The sequence below is a fragment of the Xyrauchen texanus genome, chromosome 14, assembly GCF_025860055.1.
Source record: "Xyrauchen texanus isolate HMW12.3.18 chromosome 14, RBS_HiC_50CHRs, whole genome shotgun sequence".
NCBI classification, from domain to species: domain Eukaryota; kingdom Metazoa; phylum Chordata; class Actinopteri; order Cypriniformes; family Catostomidae; genus Xyrauchen; species Xyrauchen texanus.
In genome coordinates, this window is record NC_068289.1 from 8,969,685 (window position 1) to 8,991,422 (window position 21,738).

At 37.8% G+C, this 21,738-nt stretch overlaps 1 protein-coding gene across 1 annotated transcript in view; it reads left to right on the forward strand.

The window, feature by feature from the left end:
- The first annotated feature begins 290 nt into the window (after positions 1–290).
- The window catches only part of bmpr2b (bone morphogenetic protein receptor, type II b (serine/threonine kinase)), a 107,811-nt gene continuing 86,363 nt past the window's right edge, over positions 291–21,738 (forward strand). Inside the window, exon 1 of the mRNA XM_052142992.1 lies at positions 291–1,179. Coding sequence (XP_051998952.1) covers positions 1,101–1,179 — 79 coding nt within the window. The 5' untranslated portion in view covers positions 291–1,100. The remainder of the gene's footprint in view (positions 1,180–21,738) is intronic.

The following is a 21,738-nucleotide window of genomic DNA, read 5'->3' on the forward strand; positions in this document are numbered from 1 at the left end:
TCGTGGTGAGAAGAATAATGTGTCAGAATGCTATTCTGAGATGCAGATTGGCGCTGTTTTAGCGGCACCAGGGGGACCTACACAATATTAGACGGGTGGTTTTAATGTTGTGGCTGATCGGTGTATATTGCAAAATTACAATTCATGTCTTTAGGAGTTAAACTTTTTTAATGGGGAATAAAAAAAACTGAGTGCACCTTTAATTTTTGTTAGTGTAATACCAATTTAACTGTTGCTGTTTAAAGTTGAATGGGTAGAGAGGGTGGGGGGTACTGGCTTCGGGACTGGCTGCCCTTCATCTGTCTGCACTAGGCGGAGCTGAAGTTACCGAAAGCGTCCGCAGGAGTTCGACACGATCCGCGCGCCGAAAAACATCCACACCGGGAGAAATGCGTTAATTAACCCCATCAGAGCCTAACCAGCGTCCAGTTTACCGACAATCATCGATCGAGACTTTCACTGCGCCTTTCTTTATTATTACAGGCCTCTCTGGATTACACTCAATGTCGCTCTTGTACGGCGGCTTGATCCGACTGATGGGCTAGACGCCTTCTGCAGTACCGCAAATACATTATTTCAGTTTTTATGGAGGAATAAGAATGAGATACAGCCGGGAATGTTGGACATGTCGTTAGCTCGCGAAGCTAAATATCGTCAGAAGCGGACTGACATGAACAGAACTGACCCATATTGAGAGACTGCACGGTCATCTGGACCACAACCAAATAGATCCTAAATCGATCTGCCTTTATAAATACCGACAATAACTCAGAAGCGATCATCGCAGGTGTTGGGCATGTTTTGAGATCTTGATATCTGAAGTATCCAAATGCGAGGCAGCGGATCATATACAGGACTGCACGAAGTGTAATCCGTTCAAACTCCGATTCAACATGGAGAAAATGCATATATAATCTATAAATCAAGGCCATGCATTGCCTCCAAACATTCATTTGCTCGTCTCATTGCGGACTGTTTCCTCCTAGCACATGAGCTTGAACTTCAGTTGAACGGGGAGGCTAAAAGGCAAATCTACTCCAACTTTTCTGGAGCTCATTTTGGAGCTGAACCCGTACAGAAGCAGAAGAACCATCATCAGGATGAGACTGCGGGTCCTGAACCGAGTATCAGTGCTCTCATTGGGGCTGTGCTCAATGCTTCTGCTCAGTGCTGTGGCTGGTAAACTGGATTCTAAACTTAACACTGTTTAACTGTAATATTTTACATTACAGTGTCCTTATGAAGCCTTAAATGATATTGCATATATATATATATATATATATATATATATATATATATATATATATTTTTTTTTAAATTAGAATCACTCATTTAATTCAACTACAACATAGACACTGTAAATGTAAAGTCTGGCCTGAATTGATTTTCTTAAAGGAATATTCTGGGTTCAATACAAGTTACGCTCAATCGACAGCATTTGTGTCATAATGTTGATTACCAGGAAAAATAATTTCGACTCATCCTGTCTTTTCTTTATAAAAAGCAAAAATGGAGGTTACAGTGAGGCACTTACAATGGAAGTGAATGGGGACAATTTTTGAAAAGTTTAAAAGCAAAAATATGAAGCGTATAATTTTATAAAAGCACTGACATTAATTCTTCTTTTAAAACTTGTGTATTATTTGAGTTGCAAAGTTGTCTTTTTAGTGTTTTCGGTGTTATGGCATTATGGAACCGAAGTTGTAAAATTGGCTATAAGTTTACACAGAAAATGTTAGTGATTATATCACACATAAATCATGTTAACAGACACATTGTTTACATCTTGTGGCTAAACTTCGGAAACATTTGAGTATTTTAGTTTACAGACTGGCCCCCATTCACGTCCATTGTAAGTGCCTCACTGTAAATACAGTTTTTAATTTTATTTTTTAAAGAAAAGGAGGGACAAGGGACAATAAACTGTTGATTGAGTTTAACTTCAGTTGAACCCAGAATATTCAATAACAAATGTGAACTGTCAGAAGTGTTGCTTTGGTGGGTCGACTTTACACAGGCCATATGGTCCACTTTGATGTGATGTGATGCATCCTGTTGCAGAAAGTGTCATGACTTTAATGATTTCCTCTGTGTTTTATTTGAATTTAATTAAAGTGGAATGACTTTCTGCAACAGTTACACAAGCGGGTATGGTGGGAGGCATCTTGGAAAGAAATTTCCATTAAAGTTTCTTGATGGTTGGTTTCATATTCAGAGATTGTTTTTCAGGCACTTGGAGGTTGATAGCATTGGTTGGCTTATAGCTCAGTTTTATTAGTACTCTCGAATATCCTTGCAAGTACATTAAAGGTGCACTTTTGTCTTTGTGTCATCTTGGACTTACACTGACACCTAGTGGCTTGGATGCAGCATAATTTAAAATCAATAGTTTTCAGTCACAGATGCCATTGTAGAAATGTAGCATTCACAGTCAGCCATGATTACTTTAATCAATGAGTGAAAGTGTCAAATAACAGGACAGTTACTGAGATTAAGCGAGTAGTATACGGCTGGTCATGTGATTCTAACATGGCAGCCCCCATGTGCGGACCCTCTCCATGTAGAATAAAACAGCTTTTATAAGTTTACTGATATGACTGGAGTCTTCATTTTAATGTGAGTGCTCCCGATTTGCTACATATATTGCAAAATTACAATTCATGTCTTTAGGAGTTCAACTTTTTTAATGAGTAACAAATTACTGAGTGCAGCTTTAATGGTAAAACAAATGTTGTTGACTAGGCCCTTGCCATTTTAACAAGAAATGCTGGCCATGGTGTATTGCGAAATGAATAAGTTGGAAAATAAGGCTGCTGAATGAGCATTGAATAAATCTCATGGAATGAGTGGTTTCCATGTCTATTTCTGACATCTGTTTTGCATTTAAATGGCATTAAATGATCAGATCGGCCATGCTGTGTTTCAAGATTGTTTACCCCATTGGTAAGGATGTGCAGTTTTTTTCTTTTCTGGTCAATGCTGTACCGATATTATCAGCATAACAGTTTTAGTGAAAGTTTGTGCAAATCCCGATGTAATGATATAATCATGATCCTGCATGTGAATGTTCACAGTGCATCTTAAGTGCTTTAATGAAATAAAACCTGTCCTTTTGTACAAAATGAGTTAACAGTTAGTGGCACCAATTTGCTTATTTGATTACTGATCATGAAATTGTGTGGAATCTTAAATATTTTGTATGTTATGTTATTGTAATCATGTAATCACTAGCACGCAAGAAACGGCAAGAGAGGAGCAAGCTATTTTATTTATTTGTATTATTTTAAGATTTTTGCACCTGCATTCCAATCCACATCTTGACGTAATCCTTCCTCATGATGACGAAGTGTGTTTTCATCAGTTGAATGGGAGACTAAACACTATTAAAATGTGACGAGACACACTGCGCATGCAAGCCATTCATGCATCACAAGCCGACCAACTATTTAGACCTTTTCGGTGAATCGCACCTGTAAAATGCTAAAACTTTATTTCCAGATTTAATTAATATTTTGAATAGACTTGAAAAGATTTTTTAACCCCACGATGTGGGTTTATGTTTTCTCTTTAAATCATTTAATGTAGTTTTGAGTGTGACCATTGTTTAAGGAGGGTGTACCTGTATGCTGGGTTGGAAATCTCAAGGATTAGTGTTGGTGTTTTCCTTATAACGTCACGTGTTGTTCTGAAAGCAAAAAGAAAGCAATGAAACACAGAATGTAGGCTGTTCAGCGCAGACGGACTGAAGCAAAGCGGCCGCGTTTACTTGTGTGATTAACCGAAAGTAAAGCGCTGCCGGCTTGTGATGCACAAATTGCTTTCACATGCTGCACGAGTCTGTTGGGTGTACTGTAGTCTTGTCACATTTGAACTTTTTATTTAGCCTCCCATTCAGCTCATGAAAACATGCTGCGTGATCACGAGGTGATCAAGATGTAGATTGGAATGCTTGTGCCAGTGATTACCCCTCCGTGCCAATGCTGGCATGCGTGCCATAGGTTGCTGACCCCTGACCTATTGTTTAGAGACCCTTGAAAATTCCCCAAATAATTTTGATGTTGTGTGAAAGACCGATGGAATTATTTAAATTCCATCAAACTGTTTTCATAAATAAGCATCAGGCACATCAAAGATGGAGTGTGGGGAGATGGGCATAAAAACAATCAGCCTTGATGGTGTTCAGCCTTGACTTCGATAAGATAACAGCTTCTGTCTCTGTTGATACAATAGATTATGGAGAGAATGGAAAGAGAAGGGTTTTCAGATAGTGTCAGTCTCTAATCCTTAAAGTAAGTTTTGAAGATATGAAGAACACTCACATGAAGAGGCCTACCAAAAGCTGTTTTATCCCTAATAGAATGGGTGTACCCCTCATGTAGCCCACCACGTTGAGATCACTTGACCAGCCATATCTTGCAATCTGAAGTCAATAATAAGGTTAATAATAATGATAATTCTAAGTTTACTTTGTACAGACTAGCACTAAAACATAATTGGACAAAACAAATAAAACACACAGTATAATTCTTCATTTCTATTGTGCGACCTTTCACTTACTGAAATGTTCTGTGAAGGTACCATGGTGCAGTGAGGGTATCAGATACAGGTACTTTGCTGGATATCATGTCTCTACCATGTTATTCAGAGGGTGCTCTAATTAAGACAATCAAATTTTCAAGGCACATGTCTAAAAAAAACCTTGGTATTGTCATGGTGTACTTATTTGTTTTTGTTCTTTGTATTGTCTGTATATTGAATATTTTTGTCTTTTCATACAGCAAGTGCATCCATAAAATATCTCCCATTATATGAATCCAGACATGTAGTTTCCAGTAATGAAAATATTCCTAGTGTTGTTTATGTCTTGAGAAATATGCTTATAGAATGGCCACATTTATAGGCTGTTTTTAGAGGAATTATGACTCATAACATCCTTTACTATGATTTGCAATTGGAAAATGTAATCTACAGTGGAACTCTCTAGGGCATACCAGTAGAAATGGGTACTTCACACCTCACATACACTCCGTACATTTGTCCTCTTGACAAATTGCATTCATCTTAGTGGCTCCTCCATAGTGGATCTCTTGAGTTATCTTCTGACCCCGTGTTGGGTAACGTTACTTTTAAAGTAACTCGTTAGAATATTGCATTACTCCTTAAATTAACTTAATTAAAAGTTTGTTACTTTTGCATTACTTTTTTCTCACAGCCACTTTCTCTTCTGCTATGCATTCCATTAAAAATAAGCCATGCATAGCATACAAGAGACTTTACAGGTCATGCTAGCTACTGTACAACACTCATGTCAAAACAACATAGTAAACAAACAGATATTTAGAAAGTAGGTCTTCACATCATATTTATAATAATCAACATGACAGCCAATATGAATAATGAAGACTAACCACCATCTTACCTAAAGCAGTCCAACATTTGAACCTGCATCATACAGTATATGTCTTCATGTGCGGTGCCCATTGACAATGTCAACTTAAGATGTTTTTCAAAAGTCAGGATAAAATTCAGTGGGAAATGCCAACCTAACATGCTCAAGGAATATGTCTGATAATAAAATAATATTTTTAAATAAAGTCAACTCAGTGCATGCTTGTTTTGAGTTGATCCAAGGTGCGTCACTGGGTGATCGCATACAACTTCAAAGGTGCATGTTGATACAACTTGAATGGAATAATTTTTAATGATACCAAAATATCATAAAAATGGTTTGTTTCATGAATCAAGCTATTATAAAATCTTTTTAGAAACCAAGAAATTGTTTTGCGTACACAATCTTGCGTAGAACTTTGCTCGGAGCCACTGATCCAGAGTCAGCTTTTCTCATCCCATTCTCCCAGTTACGGGGAGCTGTAACACAGAGCTGTTCGGCTGCATAAGTCAGTGAATTGAGCGAGTATTTCACCCTGTGTATCATGTTGTGGCCATTGGAAGACTAGTGTTATCCCTCTGCCTAAATGTGTTTACTGTTTTTTTTTTTAAAGCAGTGTGTATTAGCACATGAATCAATCACGTTTCAGTCAACCGAATGTTGACCTCATATTATGCTAGAGCTGCCCACTGATAGTCGAACAAAGGTTAGTCGATGAGAAGCGTCTTGGTCGATCAAGTTTTGATTGGTCGGTTGGTCGCAGAAAAAACACCACATAAAAAAGATGTACACCGCTATTAGCGCTGGTTGGATGCTTGGTGGTTATATTGGGTAATTTTCATTAAACATGGGTTAGGGTTAAGCCTACAAAATAAAGCAAGGCACCTTTATTTCAAACTTAGAACTTTGTTTTATTTATTTTAACTAAAATTTTAAATGAAACTGGAAAAAAATTAAGTGCAATTAAAATTTTGAAAACTTTCTACAAATTCTACATTAAGATAGTTTTACAACAGTTGTCAACATCTTTCTGGCAAAGAACTTCATCTGTGCATTCTCTACCAGTCGGGTATTTAGTTATCTGGGAAAACGCGTCATGTATGTGAATAAATAGAACAAGAAAATGTGCAACACTGCGTCTCCTTCGTTCTTCCTGCTTTCTCACAATACAGGGAAAGTAGAGGTGTACAAACGCAACGAGTTACTTTATTTAAAAAGTAACTCCAATATTATGCTCTAAAATCTAAAACATTGCACTACTTTACTTGTTACTTTTGAAAAAGTAATCCGATAACATAACGCATGTTACTTTAAACACGTTACCCCCAACACTGTTCTGACCATCGTCTCTGTCCTGCAAACTCACACTGCCCTGTGTGGAATGGGATTTCAGCTTTGCGGTTGTGACTGTGGAGGAATGACCACACAATGAGTTTACAATGGAGACAGACGCAGTAATTAAAATTGTGGTCTTGCCCAGCCATGCTGGTAAACCGGTTCAAGGTCTAATCACAAGCTCATTTTAAAGCCGTTAGTAGCTGCCACAGTGATTTAGATCTGAGCTAGGCCCTGGATGGGTTGTTAGTCACACTTGAAGGAGTTTAGCATTGTAATGTGCTGCATTTGGGATAGAGCCCAGCAGAAACAAGCAAGAGGATGGTTTGTCGAGCATGGAAAAGATTAAGATGAAGGAGAGACTTTTCTGTGTGCATGTGCACGAGAGCCATTACCCTGTCTGTGACCGCTGAGAGACCTTGAAGCTTTGACTCTTTTCCTTCTCTGTTTAGTCTCATTACTCACACATACACATGTAACATGACCATTTAAGACTGTGGTGATAGTTCATACTCTGTATTGGCAGCACTGCTTAGAGCTTTTATAAGACATGCCATGGAATGAGATTTTTAGCTGAGCCGTGAAGAACAATATTGTGTTCTTGATCAAGGACATTCTGCTGAGTGTTCAGTGCATCAATTACTGGATAATGGGCTGTGCACCATTTTAAAGACATGAGTTAGCCTATATTTTGAATGTTGGCTTATCTTGGACACAGTTTCTGAACTTGGTGCCAAAGCAACAGCTTATTTCACGTACAGACTGGTAAAATTCCACAGGCTTTAATTGTAATTTTTTAAAGGTGAAGTGTTTAATTTCTATGCCACTAGCAGCACCAAATGGATTTGCAAAAATAATTACTGGATTCCTTAACATTCTCCCTGTCTACTATTGGTCAACAAACAGACAGTCTCTCTTAAAATTCACGCCATTGATTAAGTCAAAGTTACAGTGCATATGTTTTGATAGAGTGCTTAGATTAATTTGCCTACAAATGGCCTACTTACAGTTTTCTATCTACATTAAACTGGGAGTGGAGAAAGTATTTTAACATTGTAAAAATGACATTTCAAGTAATTTTGTAGTCAAATACTCTAACATGTAAAAAAAAACAAGTAATAATTTTCTTGAAATTTTGAATTTAAGTTTAACCTACAACTTTTGAACCTGTTTTCTTTTAAAAAAATGAGCATAGCGTAAACGACAAGATCTAGATTAAAACATTTGCACACACATAGAAACATACATTCCAACTATTCTGAAGCGATAGAATCACTTTAAATAATGGTGGAATTTTCTTTTTGGGAGAACAAACGGCAAGATTTAGGTGAGAGTTCAGCAGTTATGTTGCCCATGGCAGGCAAAGGCACAAAGGAAAACCAAATTGCAATATATTCGAGTAGTGTTTTTACTAGTCGAATATTTAAAGCTGAACAATACTCGATCGATTACTTATGCACATCCCTACTTTAAACATAGTAAAAACATAAGTAAGGAATAATTGACGACGGGCCGTTGAATTATTAGAAAAATAATAAGGTGTATTAAAATAATAAGGTGTAACGGCCACTCCGCTTCGCGTCGTGACCGCATTACCACCCCGGGTGTGCATTATTTTTCTAATAATTCAACGGCCCGGAGTCAATTATTCCGCTTATACTACAGTTACCACACCTCGAAACATTGTTCAGATGATGTGATTCTAGACGTTTGTCAATTTTTTGTCATTAAAACGCTCTTGTATGTAGGACTCATTTCTTACGCATCTAATCCCATGCCTCCGTTGCTAATTCCAAAACGTCATTTTAGAGTAAGTAACGGAGGTTTGAGCCACTGACAGCAGACTAATGCAGTTATTAGTGTAGTTATTAGAGAGACAGAGGTTGCAATAATGAGACAGAAAATCATGTGCGTCATATTATTTAATTTATTTATTAATTCATACGTTATAATTCATTCGTTAATTCGAACGAATTTATTTATTAAAATTAAACTGTACGTTAAACACATTGACAGCCCAAGCTGTTGTTTTTTTGGTGTTTTCTTCATGTTTTTCAGCCCTCGAGTCGGTCTAGCTGTTCTTCAGCTGATTGTTTTATGTCTTTTGTTGTTGCCGGCTGCCTTTGATGTCCTCTTCCGTTTATTTGTTTTTTCATCTGAGCTATCCAATACTGCGGTCGCCCAGTTGTTAAAATGTTTATGTTCACCATAAATATTAAAATTTACTTCCGGAAAATCAAAATAGTCTGTCATTTTTTTTCCTCTTGAAGTTGAAGTGGATTTGTCGCTGTCACTTCTTGTTATGAATTGTATCCTATTTTCCGTTATTACAGTTGACCACGCGAAGTGATATGGAACTGTAATGCGGTCAAGACCTGCCTGGAACTACTTTAGCCATGCGTTTCCCTGAAAATAATTGCACACCTTAGAATGTTCTCAACCAATCAGAATCAAGCATTCAACAGCGCTGTAGTATAAAAAAGAATATTTACTTTTATGTTAATCATCCAGTACAATGGTACATATCAAGATAGCATGGTATAACCATCATGGTTCCACCACTTTTTTAAATGTATTATTATATTTTTTTTTAAGGTGCTTTTGCTTGAATTTCTTTCCTTTTATCACATTTGGGGTGAAGGGGTTGAAATGAAATTATACATGTGGAAGTGTTACCTTGAATCCCATTCTGTAATTACCAAACTATGTCATTTTAAACATCTGGCGTTAATATAATTTCCTTTGAGGTTTTCTGTCGCTCTAATTTTAGTGTTTGATGAACTAAGATAATTATCTCAGCAGAGCAATAATACGAACTCAAATTAGCACAGACGTGATATTCTTTGATATTTTCTTTGAAATGTACCGCAACCCCGCTACAGTTGTGCGTTTGTTGCCCTGTACGTTATGTGTTACCCCCTCCCCATCCGTGCCTGTGTGTGAGCTCTGTCGACCTTAAGGAATTTGCCCATCTGTCTGTTAGGGAGGGCAGGAAGTGGGAGTTGGCTGTCTTCATTTCCACATTTGATTTGTACCCTGATTGCGCAGAAAGACACATTTGTCCTTGGCATTTACAGTTCAATGTAGGCATATACTGTATGCATATGTGTGTGTGGCAGTAGTCATCGGCTGTATTACGAGTAAGTCAGCACAGTGTCTGTGATTTATGTCTCACATGCACGCACGTGTGTGTGTGTATATATATATATATATATATATATATATATATATATATATATATATATATATATATATATATATATATATACATACAGCCATCTCTAGTGTGACACTTCAAAATAAAACACCAAACATATTCATTTTTTTCTTTTTTTTTTTTTTTTGTTACCGCATTTCCCCTTGTTTGTGTGTTTTACCTTATGTGTGGTGGGGGTCTGGAGTGTGTAGCCCTGCACCAGCAAGATTTAGACTAAACATTGTGTCTCTTGCCAGCTCCATGGGCAGGCGGCTACAGAGGGGGAGGAGAGAGAGAGAGAGAGAGAGAGACATTCCCTTGTGGTGACGCCAACACCCATAAAACCAATTCACACAGAGTGCGCTCCGTATTCAGCTGAACTGATTGGATCTGAGACCCCTTCTCTGATAGACTACCCCCCACAACACAGTTCTCACACTAATTGAAAAATCATTTCACTTGAGGAATGTAATGTGGCCCCTTTGCTGTTCTCCATGTTGCTTCGGGGGACAAAACACCCTATTTCGACACTCTTTTCTATCTTGTTCTTTCTTTCTAATCACTCACATCCAACAGGTTTCTTAACAACGCTTAATTCTCTGTTATTGTTGTCCTGACAACTCTATTTTATGGCCTTGTTACATGATTTAACTTCTTTACGAGTTTGACGGTGAACACTTTGGTAGATTACATTCTGACCAGTTTTGATCGCCATTAAATCTAGTGCAAGTTGCAGCTTACATACCTTGGTTATGGTTTATGTCATATATAATTTGATGCAAATAAATACAAGTCTGCGAGGGATAGAATTACAGTCCATCCAATAAGCTCTAAGCAGACATTTTTTCAAAATTTCTTAGATGATTTTAGGGGGAAATCTGCCGAAATCTGTTTATTGGATTTAAACATAGCAGACTTTAATGTATTACAGGGACCTGAGAGGACTACACACTTATTGGTAGCTAAAGGCATTATTAAATGATTCAAAATATTTAATAAACAGTTCTGCATGCACAGCTTCTATCTGGGCCTGGTTTTATGGCATCTACACTGACTAATGTCCATTCTGTCCAAGGACCAGTCATTTAAATATTACGGGACTGTCTGGCAAACATGTTAAACCAACAAGAACTAGTCCGTTATTATCACTCATTGTTGAAATTCTGCACCACTAGTATCACCAAATGGAACTGTTTTCAAACACGATTCCCATCTACCACTGATGGGACAAACCGATCGCCCCACCCCAAACGTATGTCATTGGTTGAGCCAATGTTACTGTGTTGGACACAATGTTTTGTAGGAAACCTTTCAGAATCATTGAGCAGTTTACTCAGGTGAAAAAACAGATGCAGCTTTGATGAATTGATTTGTTACATTGAAGAATGATCAGTGAATGGCAGAAAATTGATATAAATTGATATAAAATTGTCTTACTGTATATTTGAAAGTAACCCTTTTGATTTTGGCAGGCTTCATCTGTTTATTTTTTATCAAATCAAGAAGATATTTAGTCTCTCTTTGACATACATTTTGAATTGGACACTCAAACCTCTCCTCAGTTGAGATATTGTGGTAAAGTTGACATTTGTAAATACCCCCGTGTTGGACTGAAATAGGCATTAAATAGACTTTACCCAACAAAGATGAGCCAGGTTGCATTAGGAAAGCTTGGCGCAGTCTTTCGTACCCACTCCAGTGGAGGGAGAGGGGATCCATTCTTTTGCCAACAGCGCCTACATGTCTGGGTGGCAAGAGGCAAAAGCAAAGCAGAGCTCTGTGAATGGGAGGTGTATTTGTAGAGGAGTATTTCAAAATCCTGGCAAGGCTCTCTCTGTGGTCAGAGGCGCAATTCCGATGCTTTTTGAGCTGCCCTCCGGCTGTCACACGGCAAACCTGACCAGAGCAAAGCCAATGGAAAAAGTGAGGACTAGACAAACCTGTCACCCAATAAATGCCCCTGATCTTTGTGGTGTTGGCGGAGAAGCCCGTGCAGTTATTACTCTGTCATTCTTAGTGCATAAAAGGCTTGCCTTGAAAGGTGTGCTGCATGCTAAAGTGGGTTGTGAATCAGGATATATTATTCTGTAGTTTTGAATTTTTCACCTGTTTTCTTTTTCACTTTTCTTTTCAATTTGTCCTTTTCATTCTATGACTTGTTTTTCAGTATATTTAGGTTTTATCTAGTACTGCTTTAGTGCTGCCAAAGTTATGTAATTTTCTAACTGATATAATGCATAAAAGGGATAGTTCACCCAAAAATGAGAATTCTTTCATAATTTACTCACTTTACTTCCTTTCTTCAGCAGAACACATTTGAAGAAAAACTGAAAAATATCTCCGCACAGTATGTCCTTATAACGGATGTGGATGTTAACATTATTTTTAATGCTCCAAAAAGCACAGACAATCAGCATTACATCCATAGGACTCCAGTGGTTAAATGAATGTCTTATAAAGAGATATGATCACTTTTGGTGCAAAAAAAACTTTAAAAAAGCGAGTAAATATACCTGTTTGGCTCAAGTAAAGTGAAGTATTCCTATTTCACTTTACTTAAGCCAAATAAGTACATTTACTGCCAAATAAGTACATTTACAATGGATGTAGGCAATTGGTTTACATGCTTTTAAGTAAGGTTAACTAATTAGATTTTACATTGCACGAGAGGGCTGAGGTCACGCGTTCTTTCCAGCGATGGTGTGGCAACGTTCCATTCCTTGCAGCAGGCACTTTCTACCTCTGTTGGCATTGCCTGGCATTGCCTACATGTTCACCACCACGTCTCCTGAGTCTCAACGAGGGTTGTTGTAGTGCAGCTGTTGTTCTAGCCTCCTCCATCTCCCATGCTCTTGGTCAGAGTACTCTGATTCAAATAAATATGGCTGTGCCATCTCCTCCTCTTGAATCAAAATTTTAAAATAATACATTTTGTTTACAGTGTTCTGTCTGTACCGCGTTCCTCCTACTCAGTTGTAAACAGCGCTGCTCTTCTGGGAGTGTCATGCATGTGTCACTTGCGTGAACATGCCAACGCCAATACGTCACACGAGAGACCGAGAGACCGGTCAGTTTTGCTGACGAGTTTAGAAATATCTTTACATTATTGTGTGGATCTAATTGGGTGTGCTCTTTAATATGTAAAGAAACACAAACCTCTAACTACACATTATTTCAATATAAATGTATTGCTTATTATGAAACTCTTTATTGTTAAATAGTATACTGGATAATGTAGCAGCAAAATTAACAGTAATTCCAGTATAAGTCGTCAGTTGAAAAGAAGCCATTTGTTTTTTTTGTTTTTTGCAATTAGTTTTCAGCTTGTATCTGGACTTTAAAGGATTCGGATCTCTTTTTTTGTTCAATTTTGTTGCAAGATATCTGCTTACTTTTCATTCACACAGTTATTTTTTGGAACCCATTTAACATAAATATTATTATCATTTGTAAACAAATAATAATATATTATAATAGTAATATATAGAAATATATCTCAATTGTGCACCTTTAACTTTTTAACCCTCACGCTTTTATTTTGACATACTGAACTCTCCAGGAAGTCCTGTAAGTGTCTGTTTGTAGGCAAGTTCACAATAGTTTAATTCGCTTCTTATTCAAATTCTGGTTAAATGCACCTCCAGTGCCATTCTAAATGCATATTATAAGTGAACCGAACTATTGAGCATCTACATCTGAGATGTTGTTTGTGAGTAGCATTTTATATATTTACTTATTAAACACAGCCTTTTGTGATTCACAGAGCTATCGCACGTCTTCAAGTGGCTTTGAATAAAATGCACGACTCATATGAACTACTTTAATTGTGTTTTTATGGTTCTTTTATTTAATTTTTTTAGCTTAACTGTAATGAATAAGACTAACACACAGTATCGGATTTGGATCGGGCTGGTCGGACCGAGACCCGATCCGTCTAAAAGCTTAAGTATTGGAGCCGATACCAATCCAGATATCGGATCGGTGCATCCCTAGTTAGAAAACACAACAGCAAATCAGAAAACACAACGGCAAATCAGTCGAAACATAAAGGGTAGGTACTTTAGCTTCTTCTCACCTGATTGGCTGTGTGGAGAATCCATAGTCCTTTGCTCAGGACTGGTTCTCTGCCCACTTGCGCAATAATTTCAAAAAGAATTCCAAATGCTATGGTACACTTTATAACACGTAGGTACAATGTTCGTCTTGTGTGTAAGGGACCATCTAAACATTCCACAAACTGCACTAAAACACTGGTGTCCAATCGTTCATTCAATTTCTTGCATATTCTAATATAAGTGAATATAATTCACACCACTGGTAGCCTGTTACAACCTTTGTAGTATAAAAAAAGTTTGTTTTTTCAAAAATAATTAAATACTGTTTTCAAATAATTAAATGTACTTGGAAAATCTATCCATTGACAGCAACTGGAACCTTTATAATATATATATATTTTTTTAAAACAACCCTGTTTTTTTAAGTTAGAACATGCAAACTGAATGAACGCTTGGATGCCACTAACATTTTAGCGCAGTTTGTCAAATTTAAGATGGTCCCTTACGCACTAAATGAACCATAGATGCCATAGATACCTAAAACTAACTTTCTCGCTCACCGTTTTTACTCTTTGTGTTATAAAGTTTCCTGTTATTGTTTTCCAGAGAGAGAAATTATTTGGGTTTTCAGTCAGTGACCTTTTGGCATGGATTTTAATAGCTTTGGTACCTACCCTTTCCATTTCGTCTGAATTGCTGTTGTGTTTTCTGTTATGACGTTGTGTTTTCTGAACTGCTGTTTTTGAGATAATGTGTTGTTTTAAGTTTTAATGAGAGGCAAGTTCACCCCTCAGCCTGATGACAAAAATAGGTTGAAGCTGTCAGGCCCTTCTTGTGATTAATGCTGTTAGGACATCGACGAAGCTACCAGCCTGTAGACATGAACAGCTCTAATGGCCCCTCTTTTTTCAGGCCTTGTGAAACAGAAGTGAAACAAAAATCGGGATGCAACGCATCACTCTACCACAATTATGGCCTTTTAGTTTGCCATTGTGTCTTGAAAGAATATTCTCAGACACTTTAATATTGTTTTACAGGGCCTTGCCTGCTTTGTCTTGTTTCAAGTCATGTAGGTGTCCTCTCCGTGTTTCTCCACAACTAGCCGTGTGGCTTCTTTGGAATGTGGCGGTACACAGGTATCAAGATCCTTCACCTTGTTAATTATCTTGAGGGGTGTGCAGTGGCTTTAATTACTGTCTTTCTCTGTAATTGTCGAGGGGAGAGCCAGTTGCTTAGTGACAGTCTTTGCTAGACATGGTGTTTCTTTTTTATAAAGTAGAAACTTCTAACAGCAGGTTCCCATAGTGACAGCAAATGCCTGCTCTTACTGCACGTTCAGCAAGTTTTAATTTCCCCTAGCATGCATACACAAACCTACTGATCATTTGTGAGGATAATCTTGGACTTCCTTCACGTTGGTGAAAGGTAAACAAGTCTGCAGATTGCTAATCTGGGCCTTGTAATGGGGCGTGATGGATGGAGACGGAGACGCCATCTAGCCGTGCCTTGGTCTGATCTTGCCTTGTCTATTCGTTCCTCAACAATTGGGCTGTAGGATTAGAAAGTGCAGAATCTTTTAAAGATTTACATTATTCCACACAGCTGATCTGAGATCTTTTCCTGTTGATTTTTACAAAAAACAAAACAAAACTGGCAGCTGTGGTTGCAAGAATATTTACGTTAAAAAGAAACGTAAAAATGTAACTAAAAACCTGTAAATTGTACAGTTTAAAACTTTGTAATTTACATGACCACAATGCAATGTAAAAAAATGTATAATCATTTGTAAAATTTACAGTAAAAAATGTCATAAGCTTAATATTAACCTTCTGAAACTGTAAAAATCTGCTTTTTACTTTACAAGGTTGTGTTAATCACCATAATAATTACAGAGGAGCACATGATGACATGAAGTTCATCAATAGTGTCTCTTCCAGGAACAATGACCAATAAACATGTAGAGAATGTGCTCCGTGTCACTCACACAAACAACAAACACGATCAGGGTGACACGTGAAATTTAAATAATGCCGTAAACATTAACTAAACTACATTAAATATAAAATAGAACTTAAACAATGTACTTAACTGATGTTAAAAATAAGAAGAAACATAACTATTCCCATAAAATAAAATAAAGTATGATGGGTCATGCAGGGAATTGTGGGAATGCCGGATTATTGTTTTTTTTTTTAACTGTAATTTTATCAATAATTTACTGTAAAAAGTACATGTACTCTCTTGTTAAATATAATGTACATTTTTACCATTTAATTATGAAGGAAAATCATACTTTTATATCTAAATACGTCATTTTTACAACATTATATTGTACAAACTACTGCATTGTCTTTTAAAATATATTAAACATTTTTACTGTATATTTTCCGGTTAATATTCCTTAATCAATTAACATTTGATTTTTTACGGTCTTTACCGTTAAAATTGCAGAATGTTTTTACAGTGTAGTCGCTGAGATTTGGGTGATGATTAATAAGGGTAACTTTCTCAAAAAGCCACATAAGTGTCATATCCACCCAATAACTACAATATTCTCTCATTGGCTAAACCCCAGTGCCGCCGTTAAAGGGATAGCTCTCATGTTGTTCCAAACCTGTGTGACGTTCTGTCTACCTTGAATCACAAAAGGAGAAATGTTGAAGAATTACAAAAGCCATTAAAGTTTTATAAAAGTCAGTCGGTTTGCCACTACACGAAGATGAGTAAGTGATGAGACTATGTACTCTTTTGGGTTAACTATTTGTTAAATACCATGCAGATAATAGTTAACAGTTATTGACTTATTAGAGAACTAAGTTTTTATGCTCATGTGATCAGAACCTCAAGTTAATTTCTAAATATGTCTTAATTTTGTTTAAAAGTAAACCACTGTTGGAAGTAAACTACAACTGCTTTAGGCCTGTTGTCAGTGAAGACTGAGTTGCTGAAGATGGCAGTAACTGGTGTGTCTGTGGTCCCTGCGGAGCTGACAGCTTCACTGCTCAAAAACACCTCATTCAGAACAGGATGGCGTCTGATGGGCTTAAGACCATGCGTCTCACCCCTTCCCCTCTCAAGACCACCTTCCTCATCCCAGCATTCTAGTTAACCAAGCCTGACTCAAATGGCTCTCCATGTGCTTTAAGGGGGTCGCACACTGGACTAAAGTTGCAGCTGCATACCGGTTTCACGGTATATCACGGTTTGAAAATTGACGGTTATCATACCATGTACATTTGCTTATCTACGGTATTGAGAAAAAAATGCAACCGGACGGAGATTCTCACATGCGCGTGCGCATCTCCTTCTCGACTGTATGTCAGACTCGTCAACTTGCGACACACACACACACACACACACACACACACACACACACACACACACACACACACGTGTGTCAGAGAGAAGCGAGGCGAGGGGGTCTGACATGAGTGTGTGTGTGAGTTAGGGGGCTTTCACACTTGGTTCGATTGCCTGTTCCGAACCAGAGTTCGATTGCTCCCCCCTGCCCCCGATGGACTGTGTTCACATTATATATTTGTATCCGAACCGCGGTACGCTTGCGTCATCAAGCTGCAGCTGGTGCGTAATCGTGTTGCTTGATAACCGCGAAATGAAAAGGCGTCAAAATTCAATGAATAGACTTGCTCGGTTCACATTTGTTCTTCTTTTTTTTAACCCTTGGTTTTGTTTTCAACATCAAGATACAGAAACACACTTGCGTCTGTCTGCCGCAAAAATACTGAAATCGTTCAAAAGACAGCGGGCTGTCCGCCGAAGACAATTTTTGCGAAGGCAAGCAGAAATCATCTCTCTGCTTGCAGTGCGTGTGCGTCAATCCCGCTTTTCGTCAAGGTAAGTGTATACACACACACGCACGAAAGTAAACCCTTTCCGCTCATTTTGAAAGTGACGCGTGTGAGACTGACGACCACATTATACGTCATCAATAGCGGTTCACTTCCGCGGTTTGGTTCGATTGCGTTCATATCAGCAGCGAACCGTACTGGAGTTCACATGAACCGTACCCCAGACCACCTTTTTAAGCGGACCCGAGTACGGTTCGCGGGTGCGCACCCGAGTTCGGAAGACAGCGTTCACATCATCCAAACGAACCGAACTCTGACGTCATTCGAACCGGGGTGCGCACCAAAAGTGCTAGTGTGAAAGCCCCCTTAAAGCAGTGTTTCGCAACTGGTCTATTCGGACTGGGTCGCGGACAGCAGGGAAATGACAATGCCATGGTAACTTCTCCCATTGAAGATATTTCGGCGGCCGCCCAAGTGATCGAGTATTTACCTGCCGAGGCAGATTTAATGATAAACTCGCAAACAGCTAAAGGCTTCTCATCTGCACTTTCGCACGAGTGTAACGTTCTCGCAATCATGATCTGCTCTTCTCTCTGGCACGCATGTTCAACAACTGGGCTTCCCTCGATATTGCGGAGCGCAGACATCAAAACTGTGACCAATTTCAATTCTAGTGAGACTTTTCTAGTTTAAAGTGTTACGGAGATTATCAATTCGAACCTCTCAAACAGTAGCAGCCCTGACATGCCAAACAGCACTGAGGAAAAGAGCAACACTGTGCTATGTGCCAAAACATTACACACCATCACCTTTACAAATTTGTCTCAGAATTTTACATGAGTAAAATAACTTATATTTTGACAAAATGTTATTGTTTCATATGAAATAATCTAAAGGCAGAATCTATTAGACCTCATTTTATATTAACAGTGGCAGTTGTAGTTGAAGTTTCAAGATGTGTTTCAGCTAGTATTTATTTTTCATAAATACATTAATTTATTATTATTATTATTATTATTACTATTATTTAAGACTAGCACACTGACCTAACCATGGTAATGAGGAGCCTTTCCTGCTGTGTAATATGTGTATAAATATTTAATATTTGGTAACAAATGGGATAATAATGGGCCCATGTAAGTAAATATGCTCTTACATTTTTAAAATGGGGGAGAGACAACTTCCTGTAGATTTTGACATCAACAACAAAAATAATTACCCTTGATGCATGTCCTTGTACTGGAAAACCATGAACAAAACTATGCAACATAAAAGGAAATGCAACCCAGGATACATTAAATACAGGTTATGTTTAATCTATGGCAGGTCGACACTTGATTTCCAATGTAAAATCTGTCCTGAAGCAAAACCAGTTGAGAACCACTGAGTTAAAGGTACAGACACGAGCAGTCTGGCTGTGCTGTCGCGCACATACAGTATATGTTAACTGTTAATAATCATAGGACATTACTTCAAAAGCTCACACAGCTGATGTTATTTTTCATTTAATAGTTAATTTAATGTTTGATACCCATGCCGTGTCCTAGCCACAATGCGCCGTGGTGCTTCTCGTCTGGTGTGTGACTGCCTTTAGGGAAAATGCCGCATCATTTCAACGTTGTGTTTTATAGTCATAAATAAGGGTGACCAAAATCTTATAACAATATGAATTATTTTATATCACGAAAATGATATACAGTGTATCACGATATAGTTAGACTTTTCTGGAAAATAAACTTGATAGAAGTTTGTTTATATATTAAATAACCATAGTGTAAGGTCTATTTTTGGCTCTTAAAGATTTAAGTAATCTCTATAGAGAATAAATTAATATCTGAAGGCAATCCTGGCTGGGTTGTTTTCTAATATCAAACATTATTTGAACAGAATTTGAGTAATGTTGATGTTAAGTAGTTTAAAAACCCTTTTTTGGCTCATGTGTTGTGGCTGTGGTGGTTAGATTGTTGGGCTGTCTAGCCGTTTGAGATGTTTGATGTCCTCCATAGCACTTTAAGGTTAAAAAAAAAACCTCAGTAGAATTCAATTAGATCATGTACGTTTTGTAGTCTGCGTCACGATATACACTATATAGCAAAATCTCTATCGAGTGACACTTTGTATCGTCGCCACGTATAATATATATTATCGTTATATCGCCCAGCTCTAGTTGTAAAAATCGTAAAAGTGATGTTACGTGTTCAATGTAAAATTTGATTCCTGTGACTTTTCCGTGAAGGGTTGGATTTCAACATTTTAGACGGGAAGGGTCTAAGGCCACATCCACACTTATTCGTTTAGATTTGAAAACTCACTGTTTTTAGGTTAGTAAAGTTATCATAAATACGAGACACAAGCATAAAAATGACCAAGTAAAGTCGTATTTACCAGTAGGAAACTCTACTTGAATTGTTAATGATACCTGAGTTGCCAATATTGAGTCTGTTTACAAGCACACCAATAAGCTAAAAACCAGAAATCAGCAAGAAACCCACATTTACATGAGACTTGAAATCATCGAATACGCTCTACTTTTCACTTTAAAATGAAGGCATTGCACACAACACTTGCACATGTTGAATAAGCCTGTAAGAATGCCAGTAAAGGTGTTTGCATGTGACGCAAAATCTCGGTTATAGGCAAAAATGTGTGACAATAGTATTTTGCTTAACCTGTAAGGCGTTTTTGTGACCGTACACTGACCGCTTATTAAGCATGATCGTGCATGTAAACGAGTTCATTGAATGGGGTGCCTGTGACATGGCATAATAGTGAATGCCCAACTTGGGAGCTTCCTAGGTGCTTTTGATGGCACCAATAGTCTGTGATGGTGTTTTGGCATAACGGTACAATGTCAAAAATTGGAAATTGGGTGGAAACTCTTTGCACAAGCTGGAGAAACACTGGTCTGATAAAAAAGTGATTGAACAAGATAACTGGATCTGAAAGACGGAGAGAAAAATATAGTGACTCATGCATACTTGTGTGTGATTCATTTTGTGTCCCACCATTACTTGTTTATTCACCCTGTTTTGATCCTCTTCTTCAGCTCTGTTGATGAGCTGGGCCCTCACTGCATTCAACTGCTATGCTTTTTTGTATTATTGTAGTGTGTGAGTGAGAGTTTTTATTAATTTTGCAGCTTTTGCTGCCGTGTTGGTTAGACAACATAGACATTCCCTGTTTGGGGTTTATGTTTGCTGTGGTGGCGCCGTTCACTATGTCTTTGTTCTTTTGTATGGTGTGAATATTGTTTTTTTTTTTTTAGTGTGGTATAGCAAGACCATATATACATGTATATCTCAACCTGGTAATGTATCGTCACAGACATTGAATGTGTATGTATTTTAATGTGTATGTGCAGAATTATTTACAAGCTTAAGTATATAAGTATTCTAGCCTTGATCAGATATGTCCTTGCCAGCCAGTTTTTTTCATTGGTCCCACATAAGAAATAAACAAAAAAATGTATATATATGTATATAAACATAAGACTTATTTATTATATTTGAATATAAATAACATGTATAAAATAAATAAAACCAATAATGTATTAGGTTTTTAATTTGTATTAATAGCTTGCCCAATAGGGAAAGTGGCAGTCACAGGCCCCGGGCCATAGGACCACCCTTATCGTTGAGCCCTGATAAGTCACTGTAGTTTCTGTCCGCTGGGCCAGCAGGCCAGCCAATGTTTTTCTCTCTTTTTCTCCTCTCCCCCTCTTTCTTTCTCCTTTTTTATGTCCCAAATGGCGTCGGCAGTGCTGAGGGGAGTCTCCAAATACTCATTAGTGCATTACTGAAGTCTGGAAGCCTGCCAGCCAGTCAGACGTGAGTCCGTACAGTATTCCTTGGGAAGTTACAGAGAGAGAGCGAGAGAGAGCGAGAGAGAGAGACAGAGAGGAGGGAGCAAATTAGGGAGGGCGGGACAGTCCGAGAAGTTAGAGGAGGTGGGGAA